Source organism: Heteronotia binoei, chromosome 9 (genome assembly GCF_032191835.1).
Source record: "Heteronotia binoei isolate CCM8104 ecotype False Entrance Well chromosome 9, APGP_CSIRO_Hbin_v1, whole genome shotgun sequence".
NCBI lineage: Eukaryota > Metazoa > Chordata > Lepidosauria > Squamata > Gekkonidae > Heteronotia > Heteronotia binoei.
Genome location: NC_083231.1, coordinates 59,499,183 through 59,518,410, shown reverse-complemented (window position 1 = coordinate 59,518,410; position 19,228 = coordinate 59,499,183). Strand labels below are relative to the sequence as shown.

Below are 19,228 nucleotides of genomic sequence, written 5' to 3'. Positions count from 1 at the left end.
CCCCATCCCAGCTAGTGTATCTCCATATACTAGCTTTCACTCCAAATTGTGTTGCATTTAGCTATATGTCAAAGATTTTGTGAATGAATAGTGTAGTAAATTGAATTCGGAAAACATTTGTTCCATACAATACCTAGATATTGCTGCCTTTTCCATCACATCCTGCTGAATTAGACCAGAAGTCTCTATGACATCCAAAATTATAATACTCCATAGTCTGTCTGATTTAGGCCTCTGTAATACCATATTTTCATCCTGTAGGTGGCCAAGCCAAAACTCTAATGTTTCCTTAGGAAAGTCATTGGCTTCTGAAATCAAGATGAGAGCTTTTTGATGCTGTTCTTTTTCAACCGAGCTGTACACCTTCACTGGCCCAAATTTGCCTGCAATTAGTGGCAAAATTGAAAAGCCCTCTGATACATCCAACATATACAAAGGATCAGGAGTTGCAGGGTTCTTAGTCTGGTTCTTTTCAAGATGAAGCTCACAGCTCTGGCTGTCGACATCCATGGACTGTGATTGTTCATGCAGGCTTAATGTGGAGAGCACTTTGCTTATTGCTGTTCTGAAACATTCATGATAGGGCAGGTTATTGAGCAAAGCAATCTCAGTGGATTCCAGCATGCATTCCTGCCTGATCCTTTCCACTTTGCTTGCCGTCTGAAGGCTGGCCAGAGCACTGCAGAGTTCAGCCTCATTGTTCTTTTCCTTGGAGTTTTTTTCTACATCCATCCCACTGTCTGAAGTGACAAGAGAAAAGTCTTGGAGCCTTAGATAGCAGTCCTGGCAGGATATTTCCATCATCACAGAATCTCCAGGTTTCACAGAGTAATCTTAAATCACAAAAGGATGAAAAATGAAATACATAAATGATTTTTGCTTTCACTGCTATTGTTCAAGTACCCTCATTGCTTTGAGTAGCTTTTGCTTATTATGCAGAAACACAGAATGAGGGAACAGAATGCACTTGTCCATCTTCTAGTGATGCTTCTGGAATCAAATGCCAAGCAGCTTTAAATGAGTTGGTAAAAAGCATGCCCAGTTGCTTTCTTTGAATCAGAGCATAGCTGAAAGTCTTGATAAATACAATGCTGTAGATGTTTAAATTGTAAAAACAACTTTTAAGTAGTGTGAGTGGGATACAGTTCTTTCCCTGCCTTTTCCTCTACATTTCTCTGAATCCTAGGCATGGCACCAACCTCTGGTTGACTTGATACCATCTGACTTGCATGACTCAACTAGGCCTTGCTGCTTGTTACTGTTCAACAGCAGCCAGCAGTTTAGAGCTTCAGAATAGGTAGTCTGTGAGACCCAGGTTTGAATCCATATCTTGCTGCAGAAGCTCACTAGATGATTTTGGACCAGTTACATAGTTTCAGCCTAATTTACCTCGCAGGGTTATTACGCAGATAAAAATGAGGAGAGGAGAATAATGTATGCTGCTTTGGTCCCCACTGTGGTGGGGTATAAATGAAGTAAATAAATAATAAATACTGCTGAGAGTGGGAGGCAAATAAAAGGTAGGTTGGTGAATAGCTGAAAAAGAGAATGAGGCAGGAAAAGGGAGAGGATATGGGGGTTCCAAGGGAGAGGGGAAAAGAAAAGAGTGTGAGCAGGGGGTTAAAATGGGAAATGAAGCACCTCCCCACATGTCCCTGAGGGTTCCCTACCATGCAAGTGGCCCTGGTCCAGTGGCTGACACCACAAAACTGGGCCATAGTTTTTCTAAGTAGGGGCTGCCAGGGGAGGGGGAGATGGACAGCTTAAGACAGAGGGTCAGATAAAGGTAGGTTGGCTGTTGGGTGGGATAGGGAACTCCAGGATAGGAACTCCAGGATAGGAAACTCCCAGAGCTTTGGGGGGACAGACCTCAGGGGGTACAATGCCATAAACTCCATACTCCAAAACAGCCATTTTCTTCAGGGAAAACAGGGTTGCCAACCTCTAGGAGTGGGCTGATTGCAATTGCTCTCCAGATGACAGAAATCAGGAAAATGGCTGCTTTGGACGGTGGATTCTATGGCATTATACCCTGCTGTGGTCACTTCTCTCTCCAAACCTTGCCTTCCCAGTGCTCCACTCCCAAACCTCCAGGAATTTCCCAACTTGGAACTGGCAACCTGAAAGGGAAGTGATCTCTGTAGTTGGGAGATCCATTGTGATTCCAAGAGATCTAAAAGTTGACAACCCTAGGAGGAGAGAAGGAAGCAGGAAAGGGGGAGAGAGCTTTGGGGGCTTTCAGTAAAGGGAAAGAGGAAATAATGGGGGAGGGTGAAATGAGATGCATCCTGCAAGTCCTTGCAGGTTCCCACTTGTTAGATACTTAATTCTGGAGACTGGAGCCAAAAACACGAGACAAATGTAAGAAAAGCCCCAGGTTTGCAGGAAAAACCTGAAATCTTAACTCCCTTCCTGCAAATAGAAGCAGTTCTTGTGGTTTTAACAAACAAATGCCCCAGTGGCTATTGCTCTTTAATAGCACCTTGTGCAATGGAAGATATTTGGTTTTAATTTCACTTATTTCGCACAATGTTCTAGAATGAATATAAAACAGTTTTATGAGTCCATGATGTTTTCTGCATGCAAAAAGGCACCTGTGGTCCCAAAGCTGTATTAGATCCCCAAGACCTAAGGAGCTTATTTATTTACTTCATTTTTATACTGCCTTTTTCCCCATGGAGATCTAGAGCAGCTTACACTGTTCTCTTCCAGTTTATTTTCACAGCAACTCTATGCATACAGTTACTATTTAGAAAGAAATCCAATTGAGCTCAGTGGGACTGGTGTGTGAGAACATCTGTTTCAAGCTGTAAAGATCTGGAAGGATTTCCAGCAGCCCAGATGACTTCTATCCCTAACCACTGCTTGTCAAAATCCTGGTAGTTCTATTCCTTATCCTCTTATTCTATTTTAATATTTTTAAACTGAGAATCCAAATACAGAACCTTATGCCGTATGGGTGGCATTACCTCAGCCTCTTACCGCTTCTGCTGAATTAATTTTATCTGATTAATTCCACAGAAATCTACTTATTCATGACATCATGTAATCAAATGACATTTCCATATTATCTGGACTTTCATGTTGTGAGTGTCTTGTTTGTTATTATGAAAATAAACATCAATGTTTCCTAAACATACTACCTGGAAATGAACAGTGGCCTGGGGAGGGGGGGAGGGGGTTTGCTTGTTAGTACTATTTCATGTTTTGTCAAAATACTTTTGGATCAATGAAAACAAATATATTAAAACATAATATATTTTTTAAAATCCCAAGGACATACCAAGAAGGCCTTGTACAGGATAGACTGCTTGTTCCCAGCAGGTTTCCTCACTTGGACTTGTAGAAAGTGTATATTCATCATCAAGTTGTAGTGTGAACCAGACTACAATGGCATCCAGGATTCCTCCTTTAATAATAGGCATGTTGATCTTGAATGGCTTACGAGTTGCAAAGTTTTTCAAGTCCTAACCAATAATGAAAAATGCAGAGAAAAATGGTATCGCCTTGTCCGAATACAGATTAGTATCACTGACCACCCATAATCCCTTTTCACTTAATAGCAATTTAGTTCATATTTGGTTGCCTTCACAATTGCCAGGAGTCAGGGGGTGCAGGGAAGGAGACACAAGTATAATGAGGTATTTGGACTGCTTCTACAAGATGATAAAATCCTTCCTAAGGAAAGGATAACAGGCAATATTAAATTCCAGTGACTCTGGCTGCCCTTTCCCACATATAGTACTGACATTTTGCTTCACTTACTCTAGGTGTTCTCCAAGGGTGGAGGATTTTTCCTCACTGTACCAAGGAATAGTTCCATGATATATATATGTCACACTGTTAAAATCGAGTGACATGGCCAGCATCTAAGGGTTTTTGCCATAATGCATCTTCCCATGTTGCTCAGGATGCCTATTTTAACCCTAACCTGCTTCTCTTTGGTCTGGCACTATCCTTTTCCATATTCATTAGCAGCTCATGCCCCCTGCACCACAGTTTTATGCAGATCCACTAAAACATTAAGTCCCAACTGAATATACAATTCCTCACTGCAGTACACTTTCTATTTCAGTACAAATAAGTGCTGGTTTATTCCAGATATTAATCTCAGATATCAGGTACGATGAAAAAGAGTGTTGATTCAGACCATAACAGTTTCTACTAAGACGCTTAAAATAATTTCCCATGTACAACAGGATGTATTTTAAGATTTGCTTGCAACATTTCTCCCTAGGTCAAGAAATAAGGGCCAGGTTTTTAACAGGGACAAGCTTTATTACCTTTCAGAGGGCATAATCATCACTGGCCCAGACCCAAAGCAAATGGCTACATATACAACTATATCTCCAATATAGTCTGTTCCCCCACCTCCCACTAAGACTTTTAGAACTATATATCATAAATGCTTTTTTTTATAACCCCTCTTTCCTTTCTAAAGTTACAGAATATTCTTTGTGGTTGTGATTTCTTTTAAAAATTTTCATATGACACCTCTCTCCTATTTTTCCATTCCCCAGTAAGTTTGTTGTTTAATTCTAAATATTATATATACAGATTATTCACAAGTGCATGCAGATAACATGATTGTCACTGAATATACTCAATAAAAAGCGGTGTGTTTGAAGGGATATGGAAGTTCTATTTGTTAAAAGTTCCTTTACACAAGGCAACTCAAACTGACACATGATGTTCTAGTTATGGAGTGACAACTAGGTATGTGAGAACTTGCCCTAAGAGAACATGGCAAGAAGATACCAAGCAATATGTACACACCATACAAACATGATGGATATCTAGGTCAACCACAATTTGATATCTTCTTGAAAACTATTTTAAAATTATTTCCAGCACTCAGTGAACCAAGAATTACCTGCAGATTGTTAAAATCCACTGTTAAAACTTGAAAATGGTCTGTGAGGGATTTGTAGCCACCAGGTACTCTACTGAGTTTTTCAGTGGTGTAAGGTTCTACAGTTTCATCTGAATTTACAGTAGTGTAGGTTGGACTGTGGAACTCCAAAACCTCAGGCAAACACACACCAGCAATTTCTTTTACACCTACCCTGAAGAAGAAGAGAGATTAAGTTTGACAAGATAAAGTCATGGTAATGTCCTTGTCCATGAAAAACTAACATAATTTGGTATTCAATTCCTAACTAAATATTAGTTCTTGACATATTAAGAAGAATTTGGTAGGTTTGATTAGATTTCCCTTCTTCAAAGTCATTAAAATCTACCTACAAATTAAATCTGTATCATAAAATCAATTCGCTAAAAGAATACTGCAAGAACACATATCCTAGATTTAATCCACAACATTTTGCTGATGTAAAAATGCCTTTCTTAAAAACTAGCTGAAAGGCACTTGCAGGATTCAGGGAGAAGGGAAACCTATGAGAATATAATTCCATTGAATATGGACCATAAAACTGAAATTGGCTAACATATCCAAATATTCAAAATACAGCAATATGATTGATAAAAGTTGTGCCACTCAAAATGTTCTATGAGCCAGCAAGTCAGAGCTCATGTATCTAATGATATAATGATCACATATCACAAAGATGGTAGAAAATAAATTATGTTTTCCAAACTTCACAACAAATCAGTTGAAAGTCAATATTATGAATAGGCAAATAATAACAATACTGCATTGTGTCACATTTCCTCCCTTATGTATAATTTCACAGAATTTGAAAGAATAGATTATATAATATATTAGAAGATATGTGATATACTTCTGTCACCTTGGGTTTTAATCACAAGATGGCACCTCTGACCCTAGGGTTGCACAAATTTTGCTGTTATCTAGGCTTCATTACATACATGGGATAATAGGGTTAATCATATTTAAGAGGTGTGATCTGAGTGACAGCTTTCCTAACAGTAAAATATTGTAAGATAGGTACTATCAATCTATCAAATTAAGAGCATGATCATACACATTTCTCAGAAAAGTCATGCTGAATTAAATGGGATTTACTGTATAGTGAGTGTGTATGAGATTGCCAATCGACTACTCTAAGGCAGGGATCCCCAACCATTTTAAGTCTGCAGACATATTTAGAATTCTGACACAGGATGGTGGGTGCAACCTCAAAGTGGCTGCCCCAGGAGACAGCCAATCTCAAAATGTCAGGGAGCAAGGTTATGCAAAACCTAATAGTAATGCTTCAACATTTTAGGAAGAAACTCTGATTAACAGGATGTCCTTTAAAATGAACATATTGCTTAAAATAGTTTCTTGCATATACACACAACTTAATTTTGGTTGCTGAAGCAATCTTTTAAAACGTGCACAGCCAATCATATCTCCAATGGCTAATCAGAAGTCCTGCTGAGCAAAAGCCACACTTGCCCGGCCCACACTCTAGGTGGATTCCAGGAAAGTGACAGCAGGCATCACTTTGGGGACCTCTGCTCTAAGCGCTGGAGCATGCAGATATAATTTTAAGAACACTTTAAAAAATTACCAGCAAACATATACACAGATACTGAAGGTTTTCACAGATTTCTCCAATTAAAGAAAACAGCTTTTTTCCAAATTTGAAAGAAATCACTGCAAAAGCAAAGAACAGCAGCCACAAAAAATGTCCAGGAAAGTACAGAAAAAGATGGATCTTATGAGGTGCTGAGAGACTGTACTACCACAACTAAATTGCCCAACATAATTTTTAGATTTATATCCTGCCCTTTCCCACAAGTGGGCTCAGGGTGGCTTACAATAGAAATAGTGTTCTCAAAGTGTTTTAGTTCACATGCTTCCAAAAACACTATGGAAACACATTTTCATATGGCAGAATTTGCAATCTGATTATTACTCTTGTAAACACAAAAATATATACAAGCGTACACTTAGGGTGACTGTCACTGATGTATGTATATTAAATTCTTTTGGCACTGGCTTGCATATTTTCACTTCTTTTATAACCTTTTTGGAGCAATAGCTGCAGACCTAACTAATGGTAGCAAAAAAGGGAGTTAGGCTTTAAAAATGTTGATTCCCGCCCCCCCAATTTCAGTGCAGAGTTCAAAGTATCTATTAGTATCCCTTCAATTCCTGTGCATAATGGTACACATTCATGCTTGCAGAAGGGCTCAGTATTGCTGAGTATAAAACCTAACCCAGAAGGTAAATGAACTTCTGTTCGATAAAAATAAGATACTTTCTTATTCACTTCCAAAGTTCAAAAAGGCTTACTCCAACACACATCAGGAAGCACAAACATACTTGTGGTGTCTGCGTATCTCTCTGCATTCCACTGCCATCCCCCATATAATTGCTCCTGCTGGTATAACTCTACCATAGTTTTTGGCACCAACTTCATCATTAGGCTGCAAAGCAGATAAAAGACACAAGACAACATCTGTTTTGTAATCTGCTGTTTTGCTTTAAGATAGTAACTAAAAATGAACCCCAGATATTTAAGATGGGCCACCTATTCTAATTTTTTTTTCTCCTCTGATAGTCCAAATTAGGAATGGGCACGAACTAGGGAAATTGAAAGGATTCTGTTTAGCTGGCTTTAGCTGGCAGTTTTTACCAGGAAGCGAATGCGTTCGGGCTATATGTGTGCGCTAGTGGTGGGGCACGGATTAATGCTAAAGGTTGGTTGGAGTATCTTCACCCCCACACAGTCACCCACACACATTTACTTCCAGGTAGACGCACTGCCCCATCCCTAGGCCAAATCCTGTTTAATACAGGGATGTTTACATCCAGAAGTGGGGACCTTAAACTGTGTTTCATTTCTTTCCCAGTAATTGGGTTTCCAAGCCATAGTTTAACCTGCGGGAAAGAAACAACCCCCATTTTTAAAAGATGCCATCATTTAGATGTCAACAAAAGCAGGCAGTTTTCGATCATGGCACTTTAGGCAAAAGGGAAGAGGATGGAAGCAGTGTGAACCAATGATCTGAGATTCATTAGCTTCACAAATGGTGGTTTATTTATTATGTCTGAATATAGCCAAGTCTATATTCTATAATAATAACTCCCCTATGGGGATGCAAATGGAGCTCTCCCACTGGCTTACAGGTGCATTCCATGCACTTGACAAGTAATTGGTCCATCACGGCTCACTCAGAATCTCTGGCTTTCCATTGGCTGACTCCCCTGCCCCCGCCTACTGCAGGCCCAGGAATATTGAACAAAGCACTAAAACAGTCTTACCTTAGAGACAGAAACATCTCCAGCTCTTCTCTGTTAACCAGTTACACAAAAAGCATTGCCAGAAACAGACCTCTGCTGCCCCATCAATGGCCCACACAGAGGGCCTTCCAGCACACACAGCCTTTGAAGGCCACAGAAATAGCCAGAGAACCACTGTCGTCATAATGCGACTAGGTGGCAAGGTGTGACCCCACTGGGACTGTTTCCTCACAGACCATGGTGCTTTCCTGTTACTCCCTCCTCCCTTCAGCCTCACCCCTAGCCAGAGGCTGTTGCTAGACAAAAAAGGCTGCTTCTGTCAGTAAAGGGAGAAGTGTCAGGTGAACAGAATGGGATACAGTCTACCCTCCAAAGCAGTTCTCTTCTCCAGGATGGGGGAGAAAGATCTATTGTCTGGAGTTCAGTTGTGATCCCAGGAGATCTGCAGGTTCCACCTGGAGGTTGGCTACCCTAGGCCAGGCAGCACCCTCTCGGCAACTTGATGCCACCTGACTGGCACAACTGAATTAGGCCTGGCTGCTTGCTCATGTTCAGCAGCAGTCTCCCTATGACAGCCAGTGTGACTAAGCAGTTGCCAACTCCAGGTTGGGAAATTCCTGGAGATTTGAAGAGTGGAGCCTGGAGAGGGTTGGTTTGAAGAGGGATGGGACCTCAGATAGGTACAATGCCATAGACACCACTGTCCAAATGGGCCATTTCCTCATGGGGAACCACTTTTGCCAATCTCCAGGTGAAGGCCGGAGATCACTCAGAATTACAACTGCTTCCAGATGGCAAAGATCAGCTCTCCTGGAGGTGGGGGGGGGGGGTGAATGCCTTCACTTGTGTGGGTGGAAAGATAGCAAGGGGGGGCACTCACCCAGAGCCTCTTTCTAGAGTCCATTGTTATTTCCCTTCACAACGGGCCTTATCCCTAGTAGTAACATAATTTTGTTCATATCCACACACTTTTCTGTTCCGCTTTTCCTTTCCCCCACCCTTTCACTCATTCCTTCTGGGCTAAAAGCAATAGTGTTACAGTACTCGGCTTCCCCAGTTTTTATATAAAGAAGAAAACCATAATAGTTCAAGGTTTGTCTTTGTGACCTGAAAAAAAGTTTGAAGCAGCAGGAAAGAAATGCTATCTACCCTGAGGCGAGTCTAGTAACCCCAGACAAGCTGATGAATGTCTAATTGCATACTTCTGTTAACACACATGCTGCATTATTTATGGGTTGCTGGTTTTACACCCTGATTTTAAATGCAATAAAAACAATCAAAAAAATCTAAGTGCACCTTATGTGTCCTTGAAATCAATAGGATACAAGCACAGCTGAGTGTCTGATATCATGAGAGAATGAAACCTTTCTGTGGTTTATAGCCATTTCACTTTGGAAGTATGTTCAAATAATAGTAGCAGAATACAGTTCCAAGTTATTAAAGTTAGGAGTGGAGACCCAGTTAGAACATCCCCTCTGAAGTATGATCCCACCAAAAACTGAAATTGTACAGATGGCACCCTATGAAACAGTGAGAATATGTAAATTGAAGCTGGAAGAGAGACAGTATTTTCTTCCCATGTGAGTCTACTGAATTGTATAAGCAGCAATAGTGCCAATGCGGTTTGCCCCAGGGAGCTGAAACACTGGCAAGGGAACCCTCCCTCCCTCGGGGGCCAACACTGGTAGAAAGGAGGGACATACTTTTTAAAATAAATAAACTTCCTGTGTGATCCAGCAGACCAGTTTGGGGAGTGTATTCATGATGAACTCAATTCACAACTCAACTTTCTTGGCTGTGGAGCCCTGCCTGCGGAACACACTCCCTGCTTCTGTTTGCTTGGTTCCTAAAACTCAAAATAGGCATCTGGAGAAGCTGCTTTCGTTTTATCAAGATTTCTACCTTAGCTCTTTCTGTCACAATCACAACTGCTTAATCCTGCTTCTGTTGATTTCTTATTTGTTATGTTAATCAAGATGGTTGTTAGGTTAATTATTTTATTATGTTTTTAGTTTGTTATTATTTATCAATATTGTGTGAGCTGCCTTTAGAACCTGGGTGAGAAGTAACAGAAATATTTTAAATACACAGATTTCCACTGTTAAGGCAACAGCTAGCCTTTACATAATAATGAGTGAAAAACTGTCTAATAATCCTCACAGCGATATAGAACTCTGACCATGAAGCTATGGTTTTTGGTAGCAGCCATAATGTGAATGAGCTTTGACTCAGATATGCTTACCTTTGGAGGTAAGAGCAAGTGCTCCCAAGCATGTATCAAGCTTTCCACAATTCCTTCTCCAAACAAGCCAGAATCTACAGTCTCGGTGACAACCAGAGAAACTCTATTGAAAGTTCAAAATGAACAGAGTTTTAATAAGAAAATACAAATTCAATTGAATGTTTTGAGCTATCCTATTAAACAGTAATGGAAATGATAAAATCTGAAGCAAGACTTTGATGCACCATCTCACAACAAACAGCCCTCTTTTATGTCGCTTCTGTCTAGGGTTGAGTGCTGGCCTGATTGCGCTCTAAAGGCCTTTATAGGCCTTCAGAGCTCACTCTGGGAGCTCAGTCCAGTTGGATAGGCTGAGAGCCAGTTTGGTGTAGTGGTTAAGTGTGCAGATTCTTATCTGGGAAAACCGGGTTTGATTCCTCACTCCTCCACTTGCAGCTGCTGGTATGGCCTTGGGTCAGCCATACCTCTCGCAAGAGTTGTCCTTGAAAGGGCAGCTTCTGTGAGAGTTCTCTCAGTCTCACCCACCTCATAGGGTGTCTGTTGTGGGGGACAAAGATAAAAGGAGATTGTAAGCCACTCTGAGACTGATTCAGAGAGAAGGGCGGGGTATAAAACTATGGTCGTAGTCTTCGTCTTATATGCCTTGCCCATATAAGGCCTATAAAACAGGGGTGGCCAACGGTAGGTCTCCAGATGTTTTTTTTGCCTACAACTCCCATCAGTCCCAGCCATTGGCCATAATGGCTGGGACTAATGGGAGTTGTAGGCAAAAAACATCTGGAGAGCTACCGTTGGCCACCCCTGCTATAAAGGCCTTCAGAGCTCACTCTGAAAGCTCAGTTGAGAATGCTTCCTAAAAAGGCTTTCAGAGCTCACTCTCAGCAGTCAGTTGGGCTGGCCTGACCTGGAGTTAGGCTCTGAAGGCATTTAAATGCCTACAGAACTCACTGGGGACAGGCCAAACTCTCAAACCTGATGAACCGTGAACTGGTTTGACCAAATCAAGGAGTTTGTTGGAGGTTCGTGAAAACCCTGACCATCCAATGAACCTCCATTTTCTGAGTTCATGCCCATCCCTAATCTAGACTAATGCTTCTTTACAATCTTGTGTAGACAAACCCTAGTTTTTCATCTCTAATTTTCTAACACTTATGAAGAGTTTTTCATCTCTAATTTTCTAATACTTATGAAGAGACAGCCATAGTGCATTTGAAAAGTAAATCAGGATGAAGCATTTCTATATTAAAATGTTATGTAATTCAATTTGAATAGTATTATTATGGCTTCATTCAGATGCAACGCTAAGCTGTAATTTGGTACTATGTGAACAAGCTTAAAGGAACTTCAGATTGTTCTCATGGGATATTCCTGTTTCTTTCTCCCCTTTTGCATGGCAAGCTAATTAGTCTGATCTACTTTAGTGCAAATCATACTTCCACTACATTCTAATCAGGAAATATGGTGTACATTTGTTCTGCAAGCATGGATTACAAAAAACAGTGTGATCCCTGTTAAGTTGTGGATAACAGGGGAAATATAAACCATCGTCTGGATCAGGAGTGTCAAACTCATTTGTTATGAGGGACGGATCTGACATAAATGAGATCTTGTTGGGCCGAGCCATGCCAAGCTGGGCCATATGTGTACCTATTTAAGATTTAGTAGCAGAGATATAAATTTTATAAAGAACACAGACAAACCCAAATATATTTTTTAAAAACTTAAAACATGCTTAAAACATTAGCACGCATTGATTTTAAAGATGCTTCCTTTGTATTTCTCCCATGGAATCAAGGGAACTGGACAAAGGAAGCTCTGGCTCGTTCCTTCCTTCCCCAGGGGACTGGGGGGGAGGAGCCTTAGCCAACAGAAGTAAGAGAGGCTTGGCTCAGTAGCTGTGTTGTGCAACTGAGAGAGCCTTGCAAAGCAAGCTATTCCTCCCCAAGGGAGGAGCCTTAACCAATGGAGAAAATAGAGGTTTTGCTCTGTGGCTCCTGTGCAATTGAGAAACCCTTGCAAAGCAAGCTGTTATGCAGAAGGAAGCAACAGAGAGGGAGAAGGAAGCAGATGACAGCCAGTTGCTCGGGGGCCTGATTTGGCCCCTGAACTGCATGTTCGATACCCCTGGTCTGGGTGCATGAGTGAACTATGGTTTGCTGTGAAACTGAAACTGAAAACACTCTTGTGTAGGGGGAGAAAGGACTGCATGAGTGAACTTTTTCAAAGATAGTTTGGGTAGCACTAAGTTGCGGCTTGTCATTACTTATGAACTACTGTTCCAACATGAAAGCACTACACTACTATTTCTCCTAAGGGTTTTCACTGTGCATTTTATTTATATTTCCTTAAAATACTCACATTCTACAATCTTGGCTAAATTCTCACAAGGCAGCTTGTTATGATATATGGCTGATTTTCACAATGAATCTCTAAGAGCGGACGTGAAAAAATCTGATAACTGATATTTTATGTAAATATTCAAAGGAATACAAAGGAGGAAAGGAAAGGTCCCCTGTGCAAGCACCAGTCATTTCCGACTCTGGGGTGACGTTGCTTTCACAATGTTTTCATGGCAGACTTTTTACAGGGTGGTTTGCCATTGCCTTCCCCAGTCTTTTACACTTTCCCCCCCAACAAGCTGGGTACTCATTTTACCGAAAGGATGGAAGGCTGAGTCAACCTTGGGTCGGCTACCTGAATCCAGCTTCTGCCGGAATCAAACTCAGGTTGTGAACGAAGAGTTCAGACCACAGTACTGCAGTACTGCTGCTTTACCACTCTGCACCATGGGGCCGCTTAATACAAAGGAGAGTATATTCAAATTATTTAAATAGAAATGCCTATAATATATGCTAGTTATTTACACAGAAATAGCTATTAGTAACTGTATTAATAAGAATATTACAAACTGTCTATTCTGATATTACAATATTACAAACTGTCTATTCTGATATTACAATATTACAAACTGTCTATTCTGATAGAAAAAAAAAAGTTAGATTCAGATGGGTACCCATGTTAGGCAAAAGCAGCAGAACAGTTTTGAGTTCAGTGACATCTTAAAGACCAACAAAGATTTATTCTGGGTTAGAGACATAAAATTTCTGGAAATTTTGAAGCTCAGAAAAAACAACAACCCAGTTTTCTTCTGGGCTTTTTCAGGAAAAAAAGGAAATTTTTGGAAAAATTAAAAAAAAAGCTACATTAGCACTTTTTTTTTCTTTTCCAGATTGAAAGTCATTCTGTTACTTTAGGAACATAAAATATGACTATGGACAATTTTACTTGGCATGAAATTATCACAACTAGCATATTAAAAATATAGTGTATCCAAACAATTATTACAAACAGAATTTACTTTTAAAATTTTGTTTGTAATTGTAACAAATGGAGCAACAATCTCCTAAACTGTTTACTAGTTTATGTGGAACAGACAAAAAACCTCTCCAAAGTATTAAATAAAAATAAAAAACCTCAGTTCTCATAAAAATAATTGGAGAGGGGGGAAGTGTACAGAAGGACTAAGTTTCAATGAATGGGCATGACCTAGGACTTCCTTGTCCTCAGTGCACAGAAATTAGAATGATCTGATACTATACATATTTTTTTAGAAATGATTTGGAAAATATTTGAACACCTTATCTTAAAATATTTTATTCATCATGTTAAAATAAAATGTTCCATAATCATTTTTTCCTTTTCTTTTTTTAAATTTTTTGGAAAAAACCCAAAAAAGGCTTCAGGACAAAAAATTGAAAAAACCCCCAAACGTTCTCCCCCCTGCCCAATTTTTCTGGGTTTTTTCCAGGCCTTCACATCTCTATTCTGGGTACAAGCTTTTGTATCTTAAAAGGTGTGCATGCATACAAAAGCTCATAAAAATGTGCAATTCTTAAAACATATTACAATTTTCTTTTTAGGTTGGGTAGTGCTGGAAAAAATGCTCAATTTACTTAACTGGCTTGATCAAATAGTAAGATCTCACATTAAAATATAAAAACTTACCTTTCAGGTATGTGCGTTGGAATTTCTAAGTCAAGAGACTTCATATGAAAAAGTTTGATTTCTCCAGCCAAGTCATTTGCAACTAACACTTCACAAGCCAACTCATGCATGGTCTTTGACAACTCACAGGCATAAACAGAAGATGCTCCAGCTGTTTTGGCAAACATGCTGGGGGGTGGGGGGGGGGAAGAAATTCAACAGAAATCAGAGATTCTTATTCAGGCAACATTTTATTTTAGGAGTTTTAAATCTGAATTTTATTCCTATATTTGTTTTAGCATTTGTACTGCATTCTTAAATGCATATACTCTTCCAGAATGGAAATGCAGAAAGATAAAATGTAGGTAACAAGGCAATGAGTAATTAATTACACAAGTCTTATAAAACTGCAATTATATGCAATAATTATTTGATGTATAACCGAAAAAAACAATGCCTAGCAGATCTTCAACAGGACATGTGGCTTGTTTAGCTCTTCAGCCTCATTCTTCTCCTTTTGGGTCCAACCTCATCATCTACTGTGGAGCACAAACCCTGTTCACCACAGCAGTTGTGAGCAGCAGGATGACTATCAAAATCAAGGCACAAAAGACCTAACATTTGAACAATGCTCGTTCCCTGTGTGGAAGGCATAAAGCCTCTCCCCATGGTGGTGGGATCAGCAACTTTCCAGTAACAGTCAAGATTGAAGAAATCTTTTATCTAAAAGACCTGTCAATAAGATACAGTACCAAACAACTTTAAATGTATTATTATTCATGTATTCACTCCCAACTGCAGATCTGCAACAAACCTGAGAATTCCAGTTCCTGTTCCAATATCAAGAACACTTCTACACCCCGAATGAACTGCCTTCTGAACTGCTTTCTGGTACAGCAAATTTCTTTTGATGTCATTAAGCATGATGAAGTGCCACCGTTCCACTACCCAGTTGGCAACACGATAAAAATTCTCCTTTGCATCAAGAAAGTCAGGGTTTAACTTCACAGCTTTATGGAAATATGCTGCTGCTTCATCTCTAAAGCCCATTCTATGAAGAAAAAGAAGACACAATCAATAAGAATAAAGTTAAAAGTTTGGGTAAATGACAGTCACGTCACATGACAACAGGGACTACAAGAGAAGACAGATTACAGTTTTGTTTGCATTACTTTCAGCTGTTGGATTTGGCTATGCAAGATCCAGGTTTGAACCTCTCCTCAGTGATGACGCTCACTCTGTTTGGGCAAGTCACTATATGTTAACCTATTAATTTATTTCACAGGTGTGCACAAAATTAGCAGTTACACAAATAAGGCACATTGCATATTACTAGCCACATTTGCTTTTCAACCTGGACTGAACTGTACAACTTCCTCAACCCACAACAAAAACGTTTTCTGTGAACACACCCTGCAACTTAGTTCACCAAGACTTGCAGTGGCATGTCAAACCCTAACCCTAACCAATCTCAACAAGACTTGCAATGGCATGTCAAATTGTAGTCTGCGTGCCTGACAATCTATTCAGATGCCCTGTTGTCCACCTATGGACCTAGATGGAGTCTAGGTATGGTAAAATAATATTTTCTCAAGTCAGAATAGTCCTTAAAAAAACCTTATGAACCACAATGTATACTAGACTAACTACATATTAGCAGGGCCGGATCTAGGAGGGGGGCGGAAGGGGGTGCTTGCCCCGGGTGCTGACGGGGGGTGGGGCGCCAAATTGAGTATGGAGCCCATTGTATTCTATGGGACCATAAAATAGAATGGCCCATAAGGGGGCGCCATTTTTTAATTTTGCCCCCCCTCAAAAAACATGTAGATCCAGTCCTGCATATCAGATATTACTAGCCACACATGTAGGTATCTTAAAGGCTAACAGAAATTATTACAATATAATTGTTATCATATGGCATTATGTGTGGTATAGCTAGGAGATCCAAAGATTGTCTGGCAGTCTTAGTGTTATGCACCACTAGGTAGCAATCTAGATTTATTTTTTTGGGCTGAGAGTTGTGACTGACTCAAGGTCACCCAGGTGGCTTCTTGTGAAGGAGTGTGGAATTGAACCCAGTTCTCCAGATTAGAGTCCGCCATTCTTAACCACTACACCACACTGGTTCTCATTCCAATAGGCTTTAGTAAGTCATAACTCACTTCACCTGACACTTAAGAGTATAAATCCAGGCTGATTTCTATACACAACTGGGGAAGGGTGTGGGGGAAGTAACAAAGAGAGGCCACTTTAAAGCTAGGTCTAGCCTTTTGCCTACTTAACAACAGCTGGGTCATAGGGTCACAACCTTGGTGAGTTACTTTCATTTACATTTGGATAAAAGATGAAGTCTTCTTTTGCTGCTATTGGATTTATTTGCAGCCTTTGACAAGGTTGATTATTCAGCTTTACTGAAGTGTTACAGTTCAAGATGGTCTTGCCCTTTAATGGTTTCGGTCTTCTTTGGATGACCATGTGTAACAGGCTGTTCTTGAGAAGGCTGTTTTAGCTACTTGGAATCTCGCCTGCAGAATTCCCCAGAGTTCTATTTAATATATATGTAAGACCTTTGATAGTGCAAAATTTTGGGATGGGTTTACAGTAATATACAGATAACACTCAAACATATCTATCTTTATTGGATCCCCCTGATATGAATATTTCTTTCCTTGTCTGGTATCTGACAGTTATGATCAAATGGCTTAGGACAGGTGTCAAACTCTTTTGTTATGAGGGCTGGATCTGACATAAATGAGACCTTGTTGGGTCGGGCCATGTGTATCATAAAATGTAATGCCAGTTAACGGAGATATAAAGTTTATAAAGGACACACAGAAACACAATTAAAGATTTTTTAAAAAAATACTAAACTATGCTTAAAAGATCAGTATTCTTGCACTATTTTATTTATTTAACAGTTTCTGATCACTGACACCTCTTGCTTTGGATTACTGCATCAAAATCTGGAGACAATGTCTGTGCTGTAGCAGTCTTGAGTATACTGTTCAGGTGTGTCTGTAAGTTGCAAACCTACTTTGGATTTATTGACATTCATTACAGAAATCTCATGGTCAATGCTTTGATTCTAAGACCCAGGATAAAACATGAAATGGCTGGGCATTGTGAGCTTTTGTACATAAACTGCTTCATGTGGTGGTCAGCCAGTGGGGAAAATAGAGGCTTTGCTCTGTAGCTCCTGTGCAATTGAGCAAGCTTGGCAAAATAAGCTGTGATGAAGAAGGAAGCAAGAGAGAGAGAAAGAAGCAGATGACAGTGAGTTGCTCGTGGGCCTGATAGGAGCCCGTTGGGGGGGCCTGATCTGGCTCTTGAGTCGCATGTTTGACACCCCTGGCTTAGAGTGAACAAACTGAAACATGAATCTAACAAGATGGAGATAACACTGGGAAGGCCAAAGTTTTAAGAGGGTATGATACTCTGAATTTTTGGTGGAGTCAAATTATCTTTGCAGGACTTCATGAGGGATTTGGAAATAAGGCACGATTCCATTTTCTTGGAGAAGTTAGTGAAGTAGTCAAAATAATTTTTTAAATTTGTACTCTATCTTTCCTGACCTGTCCATTCTCATCTATGCCACAGTAAAATGGAACCCAGAATTTTGTGATGCTCTATTGGGTTGAAAACCACTCAGAAGCATCAGCTGAAGCAAAATACCATGGCTTGACTGCTGCTTGGAGCCAGTAAATATAAGTATACTACACCTATTTTGTGAGTCCTTTACTGGTTACCTGTAATTCAAAGTGTTGCTTCCTACCTTTAAAAATCTTTATTGCCTGAAGTCCTCTTATCTGCAAGAAAGCCACCCAGAAACAATTTGCTTTCTATCAATCAAAGCATTATTTTGGTACCATCTTTTGAGCACATCTGGTCTTTATCTTGCTTAGAGCTTTTTGTGTGCTGGTGCAAGCATTGTGGAATGGAGTTCCTGGGCTTGTAAGGAGAGCTCTCCATCTTGATGACTTTCTGGCACCAGTGCAAGACTGAACTATTTAAAAGGGTTTTAATATAGTTTGATATAGGTTGTGCTCTATACAGTCTTATTGTAGCTGTAGTCTATTTTAATTTGGTTTGTATGTTTTAGATTTGTTGTCTATTTTTTGTGTGTGCATTATTATAACCCTTTCTCCCAATCCTTCAGGAGAAAAGTAGGATAGAAATCTTGGACACAAACATTCAGTTGAACACTTTCCAAAGTATTTACATGAATGTTCAAGCTTAAAAAGATGTGAGAGCCACTGTGTTAAAATACAAATCAACAAGTTCAACAAACCTGAAGAGATGCTCTCCCATGCTGTTACATATGACTTCATCATTAGGAAATAATTCTAGGGCATGTTCATAGCAGTCAAATAAATCTTGAATTCGTGCAAGAGAATCCAGTTCTTCTGCCCACCTAAAAAGGGTAAACTGAAAAGTTTCCTGAAGGAAAGCCACATAAGTAAATCAATAACAGAACAATAATGTAGTAAATTCAGAGAACTGATGTAGTCATGCAACAACAACAACAAATCTTATCAGTAAATACATATAGATCATACTGGACCAAGTGGATGTTATTTTCAGTCTATAAGAAAGAAAAGGAATGAGAAAAAAAGAACCCCTCACCTTCACATCCTTTTTTAGCTCAGGCGCCAAATTTAGTACCAAAAGATAGTGTGCATATGCTGTTCCAAAATCCTGATTCTCAAGACAATGCTGAGCACTTTGCAAAGATCTGGAGACTAATTCACGTCGCCCAGCTTCTTGACCAACTTTGTGCCTACGCTGAGTTCGGCTGTTGGGCATTTTGAAAGGAAATTAACTGCAAGTTCTCCTGCCAAAACAAATAA

General features: G+C 39.8%; 1 protein-coding gene across 1 annotated transcript in view; it reads right to left on the bottom strand.

Annotated features, from left to right (window-relative positions):
- The window catches only part of PRMT9 (protein arginine methyltransferase 9), a 32,787-nt gene that overhangs the window by 11,858 nt on the left and 1,701 nt on the right, over window positions 1–19,228 (bottom strand). The window contains exons 2-10 of the mRNA XM_060246669.1: window positions 19,005–19,212; window positions 18,670–18,818; window positions 15,196–15,432; window positions 14,403–14,570; window positions 10,398–10,500; window positions 7,235–7,338; window positions 4,874–5,066; window positions 3,284–3,467; window positions 134–833 (exon numbers count right to left, since the gene is read on the bottom strand). Of these exons, the coding sequence (XP_060102652.1) occupies window positions 134–833; window positions 3,284–3,467; window positions 4,874–5,066; window positions 7,235–7,338; window positions 10,398–10,500; window positions 14,403–14,570; window positions 15,196–15,432; window positions 18,670–18,818; window positions 19,005–19,184 (2,018 nt within the window). The 5' untranslated portion in view covers window positions 19,185–19,212. The remainder of the gene's footprint in view (window positions 1–133; window positions 834–3,283; window positions 3,468–4,873; window positions 5,067–7,234; window positions 7,339–10,397; window positions 10,501–14,402; window positions 14,571–15,195; window positions 15,433–18,669; window positions 18,819–19,004; window positions 19,213–19,228) is intronic.